The 23,410-nt window shown below is 53.8% G+C and overlaps 1 protein-coding gene across 8 annotated transcripts in view; it reads left to right on the forward strand.

The window, feature by feature from the left end:
• The window catches only part of LOC116956712 (uncharacterized), a 64,658-nt gene that overhangs the window by 32,336 nt on the left and 8,912 nt on the right, over window positions 1-23,410 (forward strand). For 7 of the 8 annotated variants that reach the window (XR_012930371.1, XR_012930373.1, XR_012930374.1 and 4 more), the window contains exons 7-9: window positions 623-856; window positions 4,188-4,523; window positions 19,118-19,846. Coding sequence is in view for 2 of the 8 variants with exons in the window: in XM_032978483.2 (XP_032834374.2) it covers window positions 623-856; window positions 4,188-4,523; window positions 19,118-19,846 (1,299 nt within the window). In the remaining 6 variants the exon portion in view is untranslated. The remainder of the gene's footprint in view (window positions 1-622; window positions 857-4,187; window positions 4,524-19,117; window positions 19,847-23,410) is intronic. The other variant, XM_032978482.2, reaches the window with a different exon arrangement.

Consider the following 23,410-nt stretch of genomic DNA (forward strand, 5'->3'; position numbering starts at 1 on the left):
ATCATCTGAACCGGTTCTGGGCCTCCCCTAGGTCGACTCGGCCTCAAATGAGTACCTGGTGCGATGTGTAAGCATTGCCACTAGGGAGACAAAGGCGGCTGGGCGTGGTGCTGGCCACCCACCCCCTAGTGTACCGTTCCGGCCTTTATAGGTGCTCGCTAACAGCACTTGCCCCTACAGTCTATTAAGGCTATATGGGGGATCTTTGTTGTGTGAGTGCATGAGTGAGCGCGTGTGTGGAGCGGTGGTGCAGCGGTTAGCGTGCTGCGCTCTGAACCTGGCAGACACCAGACTTTAATTCCCGTTCACGGCCATCAACATCGGCGATGATTATCTGAACAACCGATCCTGGGCCGCCTGTGGGTCGACTCAGCCTCAAATGATTACCTGGTGCAGCGTGTAAACATCGCCACCGGGGATACAAAGGCGTCCGGGCGGGTGTGTCGCCGGCCACCCCACCCCCTCATGTGCTGTTCCAGCTGCCAGCACTTGCCCCAACAGCCGTGAAGGCTACACGGGGGACCTTTGTCTTGGTTGCCTCTGAGTTGGTTGCATGCACTGAGGCGCCGGTGTTGTGATGCACCTCCCCCTAACCCCCCTCCCCCTAACCCCTCCCCCGCAGGTTCCACAGCAGCAGGCCCCTCGCCCTTCTCCCCGTTTGAAGGCTTCCCCAAGTCGTCCACCATCGACTTCAGCACCGTGGGGGTCCACCACGGGGGGCCCCCCTCCTCGTCAACGCAGCAGGGGGCCCAAGGAGCCCCCCCCGCCCCGTCAACGCAGCAGCAGGGGGCCCCAGGCGGGGCGAACGCCGACCGCTATGCAGCGCTGGCCGACCTGGACAACCTGTTTGGAGCAGGTGAGGGTGACCCTGTGTGGAGCCAGCCATGCTAATGGGAGGGTGGGTGGGTGACCACGTGAGTTGCTGAGTGACTGTGTGAGTGGGTGAGTGACTGTGTGAGTGGGTGAGTGACTGTGTGAGTGACTGTGTGAGTGACTGAGTGGGTGAGTGACTGTGTGAGTGGGTGAGTGGCTATTTGAGTGGGTGAGTGACTGTGTGAGTGGGCCAGTGGCTGTGTGAGTGGGTGAGTGACTGTGTGAGTGGGTGAGTGACTGTGTGAGTGGGTGAGTGACTGTGTGAGTGAGTGGGTGGCTGTGTGAGTGGGTGAGTGACTGTGTGAGTGGGTGGGTGGCTGTTTGAGTGGGTGAGTGACTCTGTGAGTGGGTGGGTGGCTGTGTGAGTGGGTGAGTGACTGTGTGAGTGGGTGAGTGACTGTGTGAGTGACTGTGTGAGTGACTGAGTGGGTGAGTGACTGTGTGAGTGGGTGAGTGGCTATTTGAGTGGGTGAGTGACTATGTGAGTGGGTGAGTTGCTATTTGAGTGGGTGAGTGACTGTGTGAGTGGGCCAGTGGCTGTGTGAGTGGGTGAGTGACTATGTGAGTGACTGCGTGAGTGGGCAAGTGACTGTGTGAGTGGGCGAGTGACTATGTGAGTGGGTGAGTGACTGTGTGAGTGGGTGAGTGACTGTGTGAGTGGGTGAGTGACTGTGTGAGTGGGTGAGTGGCTGTGTCAGTGGGTGAGTGGCTGTGTGAGTGACTGTGTGAGTGGGTGGGTGACCACGTGAGTTGCTGAGTAACTATGTGAGTGGGTGAGTTGCTATTTGAGTGGGTGAGTGCTATGTGAGTGGGTGAGTGGCTATGTGAGTGGGCGAGTGGCTATGTGAGTGGGTGAGTTGCTATTTGAGTGGGTGAGTGACTGTGTGAGTGGGTCAGTGGCTGTGAGTGGGTGAGTGACTATGTGAGTGGGTGAGTGACTATGTGAGTGGGTGAGTGACTGTGTGAGTGGGTAAGTGACTGTGTGAGTGGGTGAGTGCCTGTGTGAGTGGGTGAGTGGCTGTGTGAGTGGGTGAGTGGCTGTGTGAGTGAGTGAAATGGCTGCACAAGTGGGTGAGTGACCATGTGAGTCTATGTGTGTGTGTATATTAAACTTATTTCGCACCGTACATCGACGGCTATGCTAATCGGAGGTGCGGGCCTTGGCGCATAGCCTCAGGTTGTTTTGCCAGGTTTTGAACATCGGGTTTGGTTGTGTGTTGCCTATGACCGCCCGAGCCAAACCGGTAAACACCGGTTTTCAGTCGCACGCAGAGAACCACTTCTGAACACGGCTGACCGGTTACCGGTTACGCAACCGCGGCTGTTTTTCCACCGCAGAAGCCGAGTCGTTATCCCAGCACCACCTTGGCCCTGCTCGGCCCAGAGCCAGACTCGGACGTCCTCCTGTGAGGCCACCACCAGTACCGTGATAGCACCACGCTGGCTCGGGTGTGGCCAGTGGGAAAACCACCACCAGTACCGTGCTGGTCTCACACTGCCAGTGGGAAAACCACCACCAGTACCGTGCTGGTTTAGGTGTGCCAGTGGGAAAACCACCACCAGTACTGTGCTGGTTTAGGTGTGCCAGTGGAAAAACCACCACCAGTACCGTGCTGGTCTCACACTGCCAGTGGAAAAACCACCACCAGTACCGTGCTGGTCTCACACTGGCTCGGGTGTGGGGCCAGTGGGAAAACCACCACCAGTACCGTGCTGGTTTCACACTGCCAGTGGGAAAACCGCCACCAGTACCGTGATAGCACCACACTGGCTCGGGTGTGGCCAGTGGGAAAACCACCACCAGTACCGTGCCGGCCCCGCGCTGGCTCGGGTGTGGCCAGTGGGAAAACCGCCACCCGTACCGTGCTGATCTAGAGCACTCTATTGTACATATTTTTTTAATTTGCTGTATTGTACTTTTTTATGCGACCTGTTGCAAACGTGTTTTTATTTTACGGTTTTTCTGTTTTGTTAATGAAACCCGATTCAAGAGCTTCTTAGCTCACAGGACAATTCTAAAGAAAGTGTTCTACTCTTCAAATCTAAGTTGATTGCAGAGAAGCAATGGGGCCGTTTTAGAGTATACAATATCAAGTAAAACATTGGATTGCGAGTAACTTGGCCTGCGAGTGTTTTGCAAGAGGAGCAAAAAATGTTAAATAAATATTAATTTGGTGAACGAACGAGGTCTTGCAATACGAGCAGTAGTACGTACAGTACACGCTTTGTACTGCCGAGCGTCACGTGATCACACAACTGATATACGAGTGCTTTGATATACGAGTGCTTTGGATTACAAACACGTTTCCGGAACGAATACTGCTCGCAATCCAAGGTTTTACTGTATACGCTTGTAAAGTACCGTAGGTACAGACTGCTGCTAGAGTATGCAGGATACAGAGGTAGAGTATCGCACGTGCAGACTGTCGCTACAGTATAGAGTTTACAGCGGTACAGTACCGTAGCTGCAGACTGCCGCTTGCACCACCAGTCGGCCGCGTCCTGAAGCTCCCATCAACAAGGACGATGGATCTACGAGAAACACACAGCAAGATGCCAGATGGCTGTCGGAATGTTTCCGAATACGCGAAGGAAAGTTTGTAGAGTAAAACCTTGGATTGCGAGCATAATTCGTTCCGGAAACGTGTTTGTAATATCCAAAGCACTGGTACATCAGTTGTGATCACGTGACGCTCGGCAGTGCAAAGCGTGTGCACGTACTACTACTCGTACTGCTAAGACCCTCGCTCGTTTATCAAATTAATATTTACTTAACATTTTTTGCTCCTCTGGCAAAACACTCGCAGGCCAAGTTACTCGCAATCCAAGGTTTCACGGTACTTGTTGTCTATATATGGACCGTGCGTATGTTGCACTTTCTTGGCACCGTACGTAACCGACCGCGCTAATCGGACGTGCAGGGGAAGGACAACAAGCTGAGCACAAAAAGCAGTTCTCAAGGAATTCGTTTGTCAATCTAGATGATGATTTAAAAGTGCACAGCTCCAGCGGCTCCCTAACATCGGATGGAAGAGCGTTCCAGATGGCCGCAAACGTGCATCTGAAAGCGCATGATGCAGTGACTGCCTCTGTCCGATGGCTAGCCAAAAGCTGCTGCTGCGAGGGTGCCCGGAGTTTGCTCTGATTGTTTATGCTCCACGACAGATGCCGGTTGATTAGAGAGCATTCTGGATGGTAAGGTTCCTGATAACAGAGCTTTTGCTGTAATGGGTTCCCGTGCAAAGTCCGTGTGTTTCCACGTCTGTCCGAGTGTCTCCGAGTCAAGCTGGGCATGTGGCTGTCTGTGTGCGCAGGGCCGGCGTCACAGGGTGCTGAGGGCAGCCGGGCCTCCCAGGCCGCCCTAGCCGGAGACCCCTTCGCTTCCGGATCAAAAGCAAGCCACGGATTCACGTCGGCGGCCCCGCCGTTCGCTTCGGGGGCTGCCCCAGGGCACGCCTTCAATTCCGGGGCGACAGGAAGTCAGGGCTTCACTTCCGGGGCGGCAGGAAGTCAAGCGTTGTTCACTTCCGGGGCGACAGGAAGTCAAGCGTTGTTCACTTCCGGGGCGACAGGAAGTCAGGCGTTCCCTTCTGGCGTGGACGTGCAGAGCTTCCCCGCAGCCACGAGAGTGAATCCCTTCCAGACGAATGGTGCGCAGACACACCACGGACACCTCACGCACCCACCACCGGGCCACGCCACACTACACAGCACCGTGTAACCACACTACACTACACCATGTAACCAGACCATGCTACCCCGTCTAACCACACTGCACCATGTAACCACAACACACCACGCTACACCGTGTAACCATACCATGCTATATCACGCTACACCGGTTAATCACACCATGGTATACCACGCGATACCATGTAACTACACTGCTATACCACGCTATACCATGTAACCACACCATACTACACCATGTAACCAAAACATGCAACACCGTGTAACCACACCACGCTACACCGTGTAACTACACCAAGCTACACCGTGTAACCACACCACGCTACACCGTGTAACCACACCACGCTACACCGTGTAATCACACCATGCTACACCGTGTAACTACACCAAGCTACACCGTGTAACCACACCACGCTACACCGTGTAACTACACCAAGCTACACCGTGTAACCACACCACGCTACACCGTGTAACTACACCAAGCTACACCGTGTAACCACACCACGCTACACCGCGTAACCACACCACGCTACCGTGTAACCACACCACGCTACACCGTGTAACTACACCAAGCTACACCGTGTAACCACACCACGCTACACCGTGTAACCACACCACGCTACACCGTGTAACCACACCATGCTACACCGTGTAACCACACCACGCTACACTGTGTAACTACACCACGCTACACCGTGTAACTACACCACGCTACACCGTGTAACCACACCACGCTACACCGTGTAACCACACCATGCTACACCGTGTAACCACACCACGCTACACCGTGTAACCACACCACCCTACACCGTGTAACCACACCACGCTACACCGTGTAACCGCACCAGGCTACACCGTGTAACTACACCATACTACACCGTGTAACCACACCATGCTACACCGTGTAACTACACCACGCTACACCGTGTAACCACACCACGCTACACCGTGTAACTACACCACGCTACACCGTGTAACTACACCATACTACACAGTGTAACCACACCACACTACACCGTGTAACCACACCACGCTACACCGTGTAACTACACCACGCTACACCGTGTAACCACACCACGCTACACCGTGTAACCACACCATGCTACACCGTGTAACCACACCATGCTACACCGTGTAACTACACCACGCTACACCGTGTAACCACACCACGCTACACCGTGTAACCACACCATGCTACACCGTGTAACTACACCACGCTACACCATGTAACCGCACCACGCTACACCGTGTAACCGCACCACGCTACACCGTGTAACCGCACCAGGCTACACCGTGTAACAACACCACGCTACACCGTGTAACTACACCACGCTACACTGTGTAACCACACCACGCTACACCGTGTAACCACACCACGCTACACCGTGTAACTACACCACGCTACACCGTGTAACCACGCTACACCGTGTAACCACACCACGCTACACCGTGTAACCACACCACGCTACACCGTGTAACCACACCACGCTACACCGTGTAACCACACCACGCTACACCGTGTAACCACACCATACTACACCGTGTAACCACACCATGCTACACCGTGTAACTGCACCACGCTACACCGTGTAACCGCACCATGCTACACCGTGTAACTACACCACGCTACAACGTGTAACTGCACCAGGCTACACCGTGTAACTACACCACGCTACAACGTGTAACTGCACCACGCTACACCGTGTAACTACACCATGCTACACCGTGTAACCACACCACGCTACACCGTGTAACCACACCATACTACACCGTGTAACTACACCACGCTACACTGTGTAACCACACCATGCTACACAGTGTAACTACACCACGCTACACCGTGTAACTACACCACGCTACACCGTGTAACCACACCACGCTACACCGTGTAACCACACCGCGCTACACCGTGTAACCACACCATGCTACACCGTGTAACCACACCACGCTACACCATGTAACCACACCGCGCTACACCGTGTAACCACACCACGCTACACCGTGTAACTACACCAAGCTACACCGTGTAACCACACCACGCTACACCGTGTAACCACACCACGCTACACCGTGTAACTACACCAAGCTACACCGTGTAACCACACCACGCTACACCGTGTAACCACACCACGCTACACCGTGTAACCACACCATGCTACACCGTGTAACTACACCACGCTACACCGTGTAACCACACCACGCTACACCGTGTAACCACACCACGCTACACCGTGTAACTACACCATGCTACACCGTGTAACTACACTACGCTACACAGTGTAACCACACCACGCTACACCGTGTAACCACACCATGCTACACCGTGTAACCACACCACGCTACACTGTGTAACTACACCACGCTACACCGTGTAACTACACCACGCTACACCGTGTAACCACACCACGCTACACCGTGTAACCACACCATGCTACACCGTGTAACCACACCACGCTACACCGTGTAACCACACCACGCTACACCGTGTAACCACACCACGCTACACCGTGTAACCACACCACGCTACACCGTGTAACCGCACCAGGCTACACCGTGTAACTACACCATACTACACCGTGTAACTACACCATACTACACCGTGTAACCACACCATGCTACACCGTGTAACTACACCACGCTACACCGTGTAACCACACCATGCTACACCGTGTAACCACACCACGCTACACCGTGTAACCACACCACGCTACACCGTGTAACTACACCACGCTACACCGTGTAACTACACCATACTACACAGTGTAACCACACCACACTACACCGTGTAACCACACCACGCTACACCGTGTAACTACACCACGCTACACCGTGTAACCACACCACGCTACACCGTGTAACCACACCATGCTACACCGTGTAACCACACCATGCTACACCGTGTAACTACACCACGCTACACCGTGTAACCACACCACGCTACACCGTGTAACCACACCATGCTACACCGTGTAACTACACCACGCTACACCGTGTAACCGCACCACGCTACACCGTGTAACCGCACCACGCTACACCGTGTAACTGCACCAGGCTACACCGTGTAACAACACCACGCTACACCGTGTAACTACACCACGCTACACCGTGTAACCACACCACGCTACACCGTGTAACTACACCACGCTACACCGTGTAACCACGCTACACCGTGTAACCACACCACGCTACACCGTGTAACCACACCACGCTACACCGTGTAACCACACCACGCTACACCGTGTAACCACACCACGCTACACCGTGTAACCACACCATACTACACCGTGTAACCACACCATGCTACACCGTGTAACTGCACCACGCTACACCGTGTAACTGCACCACGCTACACTGTGTAACCGCACCACGCTACACCGTGTAACTGCACCACGCTACAACGTGTAACTGCACCAGGCTACACCGTGTAACCGCACCACGCTACACCGTGTAACTACACCACGCTACACCGTGTAACTACACCACGCTACACCGTGTAACTACACCATGCTACACCGTGTAACCACACCACGCTACACCGTGTAACCACACCATACTACACCGTGTAACTACACCACGCTACACTGTGTAACCACACCACGCTACACAGTGTAACTACACCACGCTACACCGTGTAACTACACCACGCTACACCGTGTAACCACACCACGCTACACCGTGTAACCACACCGCGCTACACCGTGTAACCACACCATGCTACACCGTGTAACCACACCACGCTACACCATGTAACCACACCGCGCTACACCGTGTAACCACACCACGCTACACCGTGTAACTACACCAAGCTACACCGTGTAACCACACCACGCTACACCGTGTAACCACACCACGCTACACCGTGTAACTACACCAAGCTACACCGTGTAACCACACCACGCTACACCGTGTAACCACACCACGCTACACCGTGTAACCACACCATGCTACACCGTGTAAGTACACCACGCTACACCGTGTAACCACACCACGCTACACCGTGTAACCACACCACGCTACACCGTGTAACTACACCATGCTACACCGTGTAACTACACTACGCTACACAGTGTAACCACACCACGCTACACCGTGTAACCACACCATGCTACACCGTGTAACCACACCACGCTACACTGTGTAACTACACCACGCTACACCGTGTAACTACACCACGCTACACCGTGTAACCACACCACGCTACACCGTGTAACCACACCATGCTACACCGTGTAACCACACCACGCTACACCGTGTAACCACACCACGCTACACCGTGTAACTACACCACGCTACACCGTGTAACTACACCATACTACACAGTGTAACCACACCACACTACACCGTGTAACCACACCACGCTACACCGTGTAACTACACCACGCTACACCGTGTAACCACACCACGCTACACCGTGTAACCACACCATGCTACACCGTGTAACCACACCATGCTACACCGTGTAACTACACCACGCTACACCGTGTAACCACACCACGCTACACCGTGTAACCACACCACGCTACACCGTGTAACTACACCATGCTACACCGTGTAACCGCACCACGCTACACCGTGTAACCGCACCACGCTACACCGTGTAACCGCACCAGGCTACACCGTGTAACAACACCACGCTACACCGTGTAACTACACCACGCTACACCGTGTAACCACACCACGCTACACCGTGTAACCACACCACGCTACACCGTGTAACCACACCACGCTACACCGTGTAACTACACCGCGCTACACCGTGTAACCACGCTACACCGTGTAACCACACCACGCTACACCGTGTAACCACACCACGCTACACCGTGTAACCACACCACGCTACACCGTGTAACCACACCACGCTACACCGTGTAACCACACCATACTACACCGTGTAACCACACCATGCTACACCGTGTAACTGCACCACGCTACACCGTGTAACTACACCACGCTACAACGTGTAACTGCACCAGGCTACACCGTGTAACCGCACCACGCTACACCGTGTAACTACACCATGCTACACCGTGTAACTACACCACGCTACACCGTGTAACTACACCACGCTACACCGTGTAACCACACCACGCTACACCGTGTAACCACACCATACTACACCGTGTAACTACACCACGCTACACTGTGTAACCACACCACGCTACACAGTGTAACTACACCACGCTACACCGTGTAACTACACCACGCTACACCGTGTAACCACACCACGCTACACCGTGTAACCACACCGCGCTACACCGTGTAACCACACCATGCTACACCGTGTAACCACACCACGCTACACCGTGTAACCACACCGCGCTACACCGTGTAACCACACCACGCTACACCTTGTAACCACACCATGCTACACCGTGTAACTGCACCACGCTACACCGTGTAACCGCACCATGCTACACCGTGTAACTACACCACGCTACAACGTGTAACTGCACCAGGCTACACCGTGTAACTACACCACGCTACAACGTGTAACTGCACCACGCTACACCGTGTAACTACACCATGCTACACCGTGTAACCACACCACGCTACACCGTGTAACCACACCATACTACACCGTGTAACTACACCACGCTACACTGTGTAACCACACCATGCTACACAGTGTAACTACACCACGCTACACCGTGTAACTACACCACGCTACACCGTGTAACCACACCACGCTACACCGTGTAACCACACCGCGCTACACCGTGTAACCACACCATGCTACACCGTGTAACCACACCACGCTACACCATGTAACCACACCGCGCTACACCGTGTAACCACACCACGCTACACCGTGTAACTACACCAAGCTACACCGTGTAACCACACCACGCTACACCGTGTAACCACACCACGCTACACCGTGTAACTACACCAAGCTACACCGTGTAACCACACCACGCTACACCGTGTAACCACACCACGCTACACCGTGTAACCACACCATGCTACACCGTGTAACTACACCACGCTACACCGTGTAACCACACCACGCTACACCGTGTAACCACACCACGCTACACCGTGTAACTACACCATGCTACACCGTGTAACTACACTACGCTACACAGTGTAACCACACCACGCTACACCGTGTAACCACACCATGCTACACCGTGTAACCACACCACGCTACACTGTGTAACTACACCACGCTACACCGTGTAACTACACCACGCTACACCGTGTAACCACACCACGCTACACCGTGTAACCACACCATGCTACACCGTGTAACCACACCACGCTACACCGTGTAACCACACCACGCTACACCGTGTAACCACACCACGCTACACCGTGTAACCACACCACGCTACACCGTGTAACCGCACCAGGCTACACCGTGTAACTACACCATACTACACCGTGTAACTACACCATACTACACCGTGTAACCACACCATGCTACACCGTGTAACTACACCACGCTACACCGTGTAACCACACCATGCTACACCGTGTAACCACACCACGCTACACCGTGTAACCACACCACGCTACACCGTGTAACTACACCACGCTACACCGTGTAACTACACCATACTACACAGTGTAACCACACCACACTACACCGTGTAACCACACCACGCTACACCGTGTAACTACACCACGCTACACCGTGTAACCACACCACGCTACACCGTGTAACCACACCATGCTACACCGTGTAACCACACCATGCTACACCGTGTAACTACACCACGCTACACCGTGTAACCACACCACGCTACACCGTGTAACCACACCATGCTACACCGTGTAACTACACCACGCTACACCGTGTAACCGCACCACGCTACACCGTGTAACCGCACCACGCTACACCGTGTAACTGCACCAGGCTACACCGTGTAACAACACCACGCTACACCGTGTAACTACACCACGCTACACCGTGTAACCACACCACGCTACACCGTGTAACTACACCACGCTACACCGTGTAACCACGCTACACCGTGTAACCACACCACGCTACACCGTGTAACCACACCACGCTACACCGTGTAACCACACCACGCTACACCGTGTAACCACACCACGCTACACCGTGTAACCACACCATACTACACCGTGTAACCACACCATGCTACACCGTGTAACTGCACCACGCTACACCGTGTAACTGCACCACGCTACACTGTGTAACCGCACCACGCTACACCGTGTAACTGCACCACGCTACAACGTGTAACTGCACCAGGCTACACCGTGTAACCGCACCACGCTACACCGTGTAACTACACCACGCTACACCGTGTAACTACACCACGCTACACCGTGTAACTACACCATGCTACACCGTGTAACCACACCACGCTACACCGTGTAACCACACCATACTACACCGTGTAACTACACCACGCTACACTGTGTAACCACACCACGCTACACAGTGTAACTACACCACGCTACACCGTGTAACTACACCACGCTACACCGTGTAACCACACCACGCTACACCGTGTAACCACACCGCGCTACACCGTGTAACCACACCATGCTACACCGTGTAACCACACCACGCTACACCATGTAACCACACCGCGCTACACCGTGTAACCACACCACGCTACACCGTGTAACTACACCAAGCTACACCGTGTAACCACACCACGCTACACCGTGTAACCACACCACGCTACACCGTGTAACTACACCAAGCTACACCGTGTAACCACACCACGCTACACCGTGTAACCACACCACGCTACACCGTGTAACCACACCATGCTACACCGTGTAAGTACACCACGCTACACCGTGTAACCACACCACGCTACACCGTGTAACCACACCACGCTACACCGTGTAACTACACCATGCTACACCGTGTAACTACACTACGCTACACAGTGTAACCACACCACGCTACACCGTGTAACCACACCATGCTACACCGTGTAACCACACCACGCTACACTGTGTAACTACACCACGCTACACCGTGTAACTACACCACGCTACACCGTGTAACCACACCACGCTACACCGTGTAACCACACCATGCTACACCGTGTAACCACACCACGCTACACCGTGTAACCACACCACGCTACACCGTGTAACTACACCACGCTACACCGTGTAACTACACCATACTACACAGTGTAACCACACCACACTACACCGTGTAACCACACCACGCTACACCGTGTAACTACACCACGCTACACCGTGTAACCACACCACGCTACACCGTGTAACCACACCATGCTACACCGTGTAACCACACCATGCTACACCGTGTAACTACACCACGCTACACCGTGTAACCACACCACGCTACACCGTGTAACCACACCACGCTACACCGTGTAACTACACCATGCTACACCGTGTAACCGCACCACGCTACACCGTGTAACCGCACCACGCTACACCGTGTAACCGCACCAGGCTACACCGTGTAACAACACCACGCTACACCGTGTAACTACACCACGCTACACCGTGTAACCACACCACGCTACACCGTGTAACCACACCACGCTACACCGTGTAACCACACCACGCTACACCGTGTAACTACACCGCGCTACACCGTGTAACCACGCTACACCGTGTAACCACACCACGCTACACCGTGTAACCACACCACGCTACACCGTGTAACCACACCACGCTACACCGTGTAACCACACCACGCTACACCGTGTAACCACACCATACTACACCGTGTAACCACACCATGCTACACCGTGTAACTGCACCACGCTACACCGTGTAACTACACCACGCTACAACGTGTAACTGCACCAGGCTACACCGTGTAACCGCACCACGCTACACCGTGTAACTACACCATGCTACACCGTGTAACTACACCACGCTACACCGTGTAACTACACCACGCTACACCGTGTAACCACACCACGCTACACCGTGTAACCACACCATACTACACCGTGTAACTACACCACGCTACACTGTGTAACCACACCACGCTACACAGTGTAACTACACCACGCTACACCGTGTAACTACACCACGCTACACCGTGTAACCACACCACGCTACACCGTGTAACCACACCGCGCTACACCGTGTAACCACACCATGCTACACCGTGTAACCACACCACGCTACACCGTGTAACCACACCGCGCTACACCGTGTAACCACACCACGCTACACCTTGTAACTACACCATGCTACACCGTGTAACCACACCACGCTACACAGTGTAACCGCACCACGCTACACCGTGTAACCACACCACGCTACACCGTGTAACCACACCACGCTACACCGTGTAACCACACCACGCTACACCGTGTAACCACACCAAGCTACACCGTGTAACTACACCACGCTACACCGTGTAACCACACCACGCTACACCGTGTAACTACACCATACTACACCGTGTAACTACACCACGCTACACCGTGTAACTACACCAGACTACACCGTGTATCCACACCACGCTACACCGTGTAACCACACCACGCTACACCGTGTAACCACACCACGCTACACCGTGTAACTACACCACGCTACACCATGTAACCACACCACACTACACCGTGTAACCACACCATACTACACCGTGTAACTACACCACGCTACACCGTGTAACCACACTACGCTACCCCGTGTAACCACACCACGCTACACCGTGTAACCACACCACGCTACCCTGTGTAACCACACCACGCGACACAATGTGAGTCTATGTACATGCGTGTCAATATGAGTGTTTGTCAGTGTGAGTATTTCTACGTGTGTGTCAGTGTCTTTGTCAGTGTGAGTCTCTGTATGTGAATGTGTCTTTGTCAGTGTGGGGAGCGGTAGTGGTAGCGGTTAGCGCGCTACACTACGAACCCGGCGACCCAAGTTTGATCCCCGCTCAAGGCCAGCACCTGTGACGATTATCTGAACCGGTCATAGGCCCCCACTCCTAGGTCGACTCAGCCTCAAATGAGTACCTGGTGCGGTGTGTAGTAAACATCACCACCCACCCCATTATGTGCCGTGCCAGCCTTCATAGGTGCCACTCGCTAACAGCACTTGCTCCAACAGTCTGTTAAGGCTATACGGGGGAGATCTTTCTGTCGGTGTGAGTGACCGTGTGGAGCTGTGTGTGAGTGGGACTGTGTGTTGTGAAAGTGTGTGTGTGTCAAGGTAGGTGCTTGCAGTCTGTTGTCGATCTTTGCCTGTAGGTCTATGTATCAAGGTGTGTTGTGTTGGTGCATCAAGATAGCGCTAATGATTGTTTAGCTTGCTTAGCCTTTGCATGCGTGTGAGCCAACACGTGCGTCTGTGTCCAGTATTTGTGTCTGTATTGTGTCCTCATGTCTGTGTGTCTATGTAACTGTCTGTGTGTGTTCGTGTTTGTGTGCATTGTTATGTTTTTATATTGTAATGTGTACAGTCGTGCACAGTACAGCCTCGTGTGGCTTACTGCACAGTGTTCAGTAGTGTATCATACCGTCACGTGTTGTGTACTGTAGTGTGTGGTGTACTGTGGTTTGTGTAGTGTAATGTGTGGTGTACTGTGGCTTGTGTAGTGTGTGGTGTACTGTGGCTTGTGTAGTGTAGTGTGTGGTGTACTGTGGCTTGTGTAGAGTAGTGTGTGGTGTACTGTGGCTTGTATGGTGTAGTGTGTGGTGTACTGTGGTTTGTATAGTGTAGTGTGTGGTGTTCTGTGGCTAGTGTAGTGTGTGGTGTACTGTGGCTTGTATGGTGTAGTGTGTGGTGTACTGTGGCTTGTATAGTGTAGTGTGTGGTGTACTGTGGCTTGTATAGTGTAGTGTGTGGTGTACTGTGGCTTGTATAGTGTAGTGTGTGGTGTACTGTGGCTTGTATAGTGTAGTGTGTGGTGTACTGTGGCTTGTATAGTGTAGTGTGTGGTGTACTGTGGCTTGTATAGCGTAGTGTGTGGTGTACTGTGGCTTGTATAGCGTAGTGTGTGGTGTACTGTGGCTTGCATAGTGTAGTGTGTGGTGTACTGTGGCTTGTATGGTGTAGTGTGTGGTGTTCTGTGGCTTGTATAGTGTAGTGTGTGGTGTACTGTGGCTAGTGTAGTGTGTGGTGTACTGTGGCTTGTATAGTGTGTGTGGTGTACTGTGGTTTGTATAGTGTAGTGTGTGGTGTTCTGTGGCTAGTGGAGTGTGTGGTGTACTGTGGCTTGTATAGTGTAGTGTGTGGTGTACTGTGGCTTGTATAGTGTAGTGTGTGGTGTACTGTGGCTTGTATAGTGTAGTGTGTGGTGTACTGTGGCTTGTATAGTGTAGTGTGTGGTGTACTGGCTTGTATGGTGTAGTGTGTGGTGTACTGTGGCTTGTATGGTGTAGTGTGTGGTGTGCTACAGTGTGTGCAATGCGGCACAGTTGGTGTGCATGTGGTGCAGGCTGTGTGTGTGTGTAGGTCTTGATATTTGGTGGTACAGGCCGTGTATGTAAGTTGCGCGGGCTATGTGTGTGTGGTGGGCATTTTTGTGGCAAGGTTAGTGTGTGAGAGGGCACTTCTACCAAGCACCATGATGGAAACACTGCAATAAGCTCGTGCTGGAGGTCCCAGGCAGACAGGCCTTCATGATGCCTTTTGGCCAAACTCCATCTGGCAGAGCCAGACTGAACCCCCCCCTCCCCTCTCAGGGTTCCTCCAGGAACAGGAGAACACCGCGATTGGCCACGTGGAATGTTCGAATGCTCATTGCGGAGGAGAGGCTGCCACTCCTCTGTCGGGAGCTGGACCCGGTACCGCCTGGATCTCTGTGGCATTCAGGAGGTCCGATGGATCGGTTCTGGCTCCTGCCACCATGAGGGGTGGACAGTTCTCCACTCGGGGAAGGAAACTGCAAAACAACAGGGAGTGGGCATCTCGTTTGAACAAAAGAATGAAGGGGTTTTTGGAGCGATGCGGTGAGGTTTGGGAAGCTGTAAGCCCCAGACTGCTGGAGGCTCTCTCCTCCCTATCAACAAGAGGCGAGGTATGGTGGTGTTGGTTGCTTATGCCCCCACAGAAGTTGAACATCAGTGGAGGGATGCAGATAAAGTCAATGAGGCAGATGCCTTCTAGAACCTCCTGTCCAACGTGCTAGCTAAATTGGCCCCTCGGAACAGAGTCATCCTATCCTGTTGGGGTGACTTTAATGCCTGAGTCGGTCATCACACAGACACCTGGGTCGGAGTGATTGGAATGCATGGGCCTGACCAGCTCAATAATAAACAGTAGGAGGCTGCTAGACTTTGGTGCAGCCCATGGCCTTGTAATTACCAACATGCTGCTCCGGCATCGGCACATCCACACAAATGTCATGGATACATGCTGGGTCCAAGCAAGAATATCTCCTGGACGACATGGTAATGGCACACGGACCCATGTCTTTGACACCAAAACCGACCGTGGAGCTGATCTGCCCACTGACCATCAGCTTGTAATCTGTAAGATACGTCTGCCATTCTTCCACTCCGGTTGGTGGGTGTCCATCTCGGACCACATTCAAACACACAGTAGCCTGGTCTCAGCTAGCTGAGGGTAGTTTCAAGCAGGAATTTGATCATCGCGCTCAGCAGGGGTTGATATTGTACCCCCTTCCTGCTGATGTTGAGTGGAAATTGGCGAGGTTTAGGACTGTGGTACATTCAGCTGCAATGGTTGCGTTGGGTATGCAGTCCAAACCTCCCCAGAGACTCTGGCTAAAAGGGGAGGTGTTTCCTGGCTGTTTGAGAGAAAACAACAGGCCCACTCTCATTGTCTACGGCACCCCACGGAGAATGAGGAGGCTTACCGCAGCCTACACTTGGAGGTTCGGAGAGCCGTGTGGCGCTGCAAGGATGGGTGTTGGTCACGGGTTGCTGAGGAGATGGAGTCTGCCTCAGTAGCTCGCGATCACAAATCACTCTTTAACTCCATCAAAATGTAATTTGCAGCGCCTCACCTATCACCACCTTCAAGGGAAAGAACCGTGACCCGATCTCCGACCACCAGGAACTGGTCTGCAAGTTGTCTTAGGGAAGGGGAAATCCCTCAGCCCAGACAACATCATTGGGCTAGGTAGGGACGACCTTGCTGGGGCTGCGGTGTGTCAAATGTTGGTAGAAGTGGCCACCCGTTTTCTGAATGGTTGGCAGAGGGTCCCATCTGTCGAGGAAGTACAAGGGGTGATCACCCACGCGTGTGTGCACACTGCCCTACCTGACATCATCACAACTGTGTGGACCGCAGGACGGGTTATGCAGTATTGAAAGGATGCCTTGGTGGTGGTCCCCCTCTTTGAGAAAGGGGGACCGCACGGATTGTAACAACTGCAGGTGCATATCTTTTCTCAGTGTGCCGGGAAAGGTCTTGGCAAGACTTAATCAACATTGCCTTGCCAGGCACGCTGAGGAGACGCTTGCTTTGATGGTGTGTTGACTGCTGCTCACTCAGAGGAGGAGTTTGAGGCGCTGCTGCTGAACCTTGAGTGAGCCACTAAGAGGTGTGGGGTATTGCTCGACCAAAACTAAGCACTTGCCTGGGTATTTTGTGCCATCAAACACTCCACGCCCTCAACTCCCCGTTGGTGATGGGGCAGTTGTGGAGAGAGTGGAGAGTTTCCCATACCTGGGCAGTGTGCTTATGACCAGCTCCGGTTTCACAGCAGAGGTCTCACTCCGAATCAGTCGGGCGGCAATATCTTTTCATCGGTTGCGTAACGCTGTGTGGAAGCTACCTGGTCTGTCGCTCCACATGAAGCTTCAGGTCTTCTTGGCCACAATCTATGCTTGTGAAACATTGGACCCCTCTAATGGAACATCTGCGCTGGTTAGAAACATTCAGGCTGGCCTGCCTATGATCCATCCTGGGTTTAACCAGGCTGGATTGTGTGTAAAGAGCTTACAAATCCTTGAAAAATTTTGACCACCGTGCCATCGGTGAGCTCCTCCGACAGGCAGGGCTGCTGCGTTGGCTGGGTCATGTAGCCCGCATGCCCAGCCACCGCATGCTGAAACAGCTTTTGTTCGGCCGGATTGAGGGGGCTAAGCGGGCGCGGCACGGGCTAGAGAAGAGATGGAGTGACGTGGTACAGGAGGACGTGGAGCTGAGTGGACTTGCCGATGACCGGTACCAGCGGTGTAAAGATCGGCCTCTGTGGAGGAGGCTCGTGAAGGACGCTGCTACTGGGCAGTTTGAGGCAGTCGCCCTCCAGCAACAACTGAGGACAGAGAAGTGATGCTCACAACAACGAGCGGAGCGCTGGGCGGATAAAATGCAGCAGGTTGGCACGGCAGGGGGCACAGTTGGTGCATCGGCCAGTCACCTCAATCAATCCATGACACCTGAGTGGCCTGGCACTGAGGCCACATTTCACGTGGCCTCAAAGTGCCTGACACAGGAGCCATGGTGACTTTACTGCCACTTGATGGCGAATGGTGGTTGTTGTGTGTGTGTCAGTATGTACTTTTGTGTGTATGAGTGTGTGAGTGTGTCAGTGTGTGAGTGTGTCAGTGTGTAGTGTCAGTGTGTCAGTGTCAGTGTGTCAGTGTGAGCGTGTCAGTGTGTCAGTGTGAGTGTGTCAGTGTGAGTGTCTGTTGTTTGCCCCCAGGGTTTATCGGGGCGGCTGATGCGTTTGCTTCCTCAGTGACTGGACTCCCGGTGCAAGCGCAGCAGCAGCAGCAGCATCAACAGCAGCAGCAGCATCATCATCAGCAGCATCACAGCAACTTCCTTGGGCAGCAGGCCTCCTTTCAAGGGCAGCAGATGGCATTTCCAGGGCAGCAGCAGCAACATCACCAGGCCTCCTTCCAAGGGCAGCAGAGCTCTTTTCCGCCGGGGCAGCCACACCAACAGGGCGCCTTCCAGGGGCAGCAGGCCTTCCAGGGGCAGCAGGGCCCCTTCCCCGGGCAGCAACAGCCGCAGCAGCATCCGAGCACCTTCCAAGGGCAGCAGACCTCATTTCCAGCGCAGCAGAGTTTCTTTCCTGGGCAGCAGCAGCAGCAGCATCAGCAGCAGCAGCATCATCAGCAGCAGCAGCATCAGCAGCAGCAGCATCATCATCAGCAGCAGCAGAGTTCATTTGCAGGGCAGCAGGGATTTTTTCCGGCTCAGCAAAGTGCATTCCCGAAGCCAGCCGGAATGTTTCCGGGCCAAGGCGGATCCTTTCCCGGAGCCGCTCCGTCGATTCCGTCTCTCCCGGGGACGTACCCGGCTCACCCCGCCTCCTACGGGCAGCAGCCTCCGCCGTACCACGCTCACCAGGCTCCTGCTCACCAGGCTCCTGCTCACCAGGCGGCAGCTCCTCATCCCCACCACGCTGCGCAGGGTCAGCAGAACGGTGAGCGGCGCTCGCGTGACCGGTCGGAGATGGAGGGAAGGGAGGGGAGGGGTGGCGGTGGTGGTGGTGGTGGGGCGAGTGGTGGAGGGTTGGGAGGAGTGGCGTGGAGTGGCGCTGTGTGGAGTGAAATGGAATTAAATGGCCTGGAGTGGAGTGGTGCTACGTGGAGTGGATTGGAGTGGATTGGAGTAGAGTGGAGTAGAATGGAGCAGGGTGGAGTAGGGTGGAGTAGAGTGGAGTGGAGTAGGGTGGAGTAGAGTGGTGTAGGGTGGAGTAGGGTGGAGTAGAGTGGAGCAGGGTGGAGCAGGGTGGAGCAGAGTGGTGTAGGGTGGAGTAGGGTGGAGTAGGGTGGAGTATGGTGGAGTAGGGTGGAGTAGGGTAGGGTGGAGTAGGGTAGGGTGGAGCAGGGTGGAGTAGAGGGGAGCAGGGTGGAGTAGAGTGGAGTAGAGTGGAGTAGGGTGGAGTAGAGTGGAGTAGGGTGGAGTAGAGTGGAGTAGGGTGGAGTAGAGTGGAGTAGGGTGGAGTAGAGTGGAGTAGGGTGGAGTAGGGTGGAGTAGGGTGGAGTAGGGTGGAGCAGGGTGGAGTAGGGTGGAGCAGGGTGGAGTAGGGTGGACTGGGTAGGGTGGAGTAGGGTGGAGTAGGGTGAAGTGCTTCCTGAATTGGCCGAGGGAATTGTTGCTACAAGAGCTCTTGGGAAAAAGAGAGTGGGTGGGTGAGTGAACTAGGGGGGATTTGTGTGTGTTGTTGTTGTGTGTACGTTGAACTTCTATCGTATCGTATGTAGCCAGCCGTGCTAATCAGAGGGTGAGTGAGTGGGTGAGTGAGTGACTATGTGGCTCTTCTGAACACAAGAATGAAGGAGGTGTGGAAGCGTGGCGGTGAGGTGTGGGAAGCTAAGCCCCAGGCTACTATGGGCTCGCCTTCCCATCCACCAGAGGTGAGGAGTGGTGGTCGTGGTTACTTATGCCCCCACCGAAGATGAACACCAGTGGTGGGATGCAGGCAAGACCGATGAGTCAGATGCCTTCTATGACCTCCTGTCACAGGTGCTGGCTAAAGTGACCCCTTGGGAAAGAGTCGTCTTGTTGGGTGACTTAAATGCCCTGATGCTGGCACCTGGTCTGGAGTGATTGGAAGGCATGGGCCAGATCAGCTCAATAACAACGGTAGGAGGCTGCGAGACTTTTGTGCATCCCATGGGCTTGTAATTACCAACACGCTGTTCCGGCATCGGCGCATGGATGCACACCGGGTCGAAGCAAAAACATCTGCTGAACTATATCGTGATGGAACAGCGGATGTGGGCCCATGTCCTTGACACTAGGAACTACCATGGAGCTGATCTGCCCACTGACCATTGACTTGTCATCTGTAAGATGCGGCTGCCATTCTTCCACTCCGGTGGTGGGTGTACATCCAGGGCCTCATTCATCCACAGTGGCCTGGTCTCAGCTAGCTAATAAAATTTGTAAGCGAGAATTTCATCATCACTTGAATTTGGGGTTGGCATCGTCCCCCTCTCCTCCTCATGCCGAGGAGAAAGAACAGGTTTGCAGATTTGCTGAGCATTTATATGAGGTCTTGGGGGATGGGAAATCCCTCAACCTGGAAAACACCATGGGGGAATATGGGGATGTGACCCTGTTGCGGCTGCGGTGCCTCAAATATTTGAAGAAGTACTCACCCCCTGTGTTGAGTAAGTACAGAAGGCAGTCCAGAGTTAGACCAGGAAAAGTGTCGGACAGAGATGATCTCCCAAGCGAAATGCTGAGGGAGGGTGGCGTTTGTGCACAGACTGCCCTATATGACATCATAACAACAGTCTGGACCACTGGACGGGTTCCGCAGGACTGGAAGGATGCCCTGGTGGTCCCGCTCTTTAAGAAGGGGGACCGCACAGACTGTAACAACTACAGGGGCATCTCCCTCCTCGGTGTTCCGGGAAAGGTCCTGGCAAGGATTATTCAACATCGCCTTGCTGGGCATGCTGAGGAGAGGCTTGCGGAGCCTCAATGCGGTTTCAGGCCACGGCGGTCCTGCACAGATGCCATAGTTTCTGTCCGTCTGCTCCAGCAGAGGTGTAGGGAATTCCAACAAGACCTACATCTCTGATTTATTGACCTGATACCATCCCTGTCGCACACCAAGGTGCACGACAGGGATGTCTCCCACATTATTTAACATCTATTTCGACCACGTAGTTTGAGAAGCGTTCAGTGGCTGTACCGGAGGAATTTACATCTGGTACAGATACAATGGGAGGCTGATGGATGCCCGGGTGTGGTCAAGGGATGGCTCCCGATTGGTCAACCATGTTATGTATGCCGATGATCTGGTGATTGCTGCTCACTCAGAAGATGAGTTGGAGGCACCGCTGCTGAACCTGGGGCGTGCCACTAAGAGGTGGGGCCTTACCATCAGCCCCACCAAAACTAAGCTCCTTCCTGGATATTTTGTGCCATCAAACACTCCACCCCCACAACTCCCAATCAGTGATGGGGCAGTTGTGAAGAGAGTGGAGAGTTTCCCATACCTGGGCAGTGTGCTTATGACTGGCTCCAGTTTGACAGCAGAGGTCTCACTCCGAATCAGTCGAGCAGCACTATCTTTTCATCGGCTGTGTAGCGCTTCGGGTCTTCTCGGCCACAGTCATGCCCTCCCTTCTTTGCTTGCGAAATGTGGACCCCCCTTATGAAACATCTTTGCCGGTTACAAATATTTAGGCTAGCCTGCCTACGATCTATGCTGGGTTTAACCAGGCTGGATTGTGTGAGGAGTTCACAAATCTTTGAAAGATCTGGACAAAGTCCCATCGGTGAGCTCCTCCAGCAGGCAAGCCTGCATTGGCTGGGTCACGTAGCCCGCATGCCCAGCCACCGCATGCCTAAACAGCTTTTGTGTGGCCAGATAGTGGGGGCTAAACAGGCGTGGCACAGGCTAGAGAAGAGATGGAATGATGTGGTACAAGAGGATGTGGAGCTGAGTGGACTTGCCGATGACTGGTACCAGCGGTATCAAGATCGGCCTCTGTGGAGGAGGCTCGTGAAGGACGCTGCTGGGCAGGTGGAGGCAGTCGCCCTCCAACAACAACGGAGGGCGGAGGAGCGACGCTCACAACAACGAGCGGAGCGCTGGGTAGCTAAAACACAGCAGGTTGGCACAGTAGGGGGCACAGATGGTGCATTGACCAGTCATCTCATTCAGTCAACCCATGACACCTGGGTCTGTCCTGTTACCTGCCAGCGGGCGTTTGACAATTCACGTGGCCTTAACGTGCATATAAGGGCCATCCATTTAGTACGTACGCAAATATTTGTCAAAACTTGACCCCTCCCTGTACGCACGTGAACTTTTAGCACCCCCCCCCCCCCCACACCTGCGTACGTACGCCTGACGCACCGCCCCCTCCCCCCGAATCCAATAGAACGGCCGATATTTAATCCACGCAGAAACGATCAAGAATTAATAATATTAAAGTGTTTCAGCAAATGGATAGTCCACCGCCGGACTATCTAACTCATTTGAAGGCCGATGTAGACAAATTATTATCGAGGCTTCACCCCC

This window comes from Petromyzon marinus, chromosome 67 (assembly GCF_048934315.1).
Source record: "Petromyzon marinus isolate PM22_M1 ecotype Great Lakes invasive population chromosome 67, UKy_Petmar_22M1.pri1.0, whole genome shotgun sequence".
NCBI classification, from domain to species: Eukaryota; Metazoa; Chordata; class Hyperoartia; order Petromyzontiformes; family Petromyzontidae; genus Petromyzon; species Petromyzon marinus.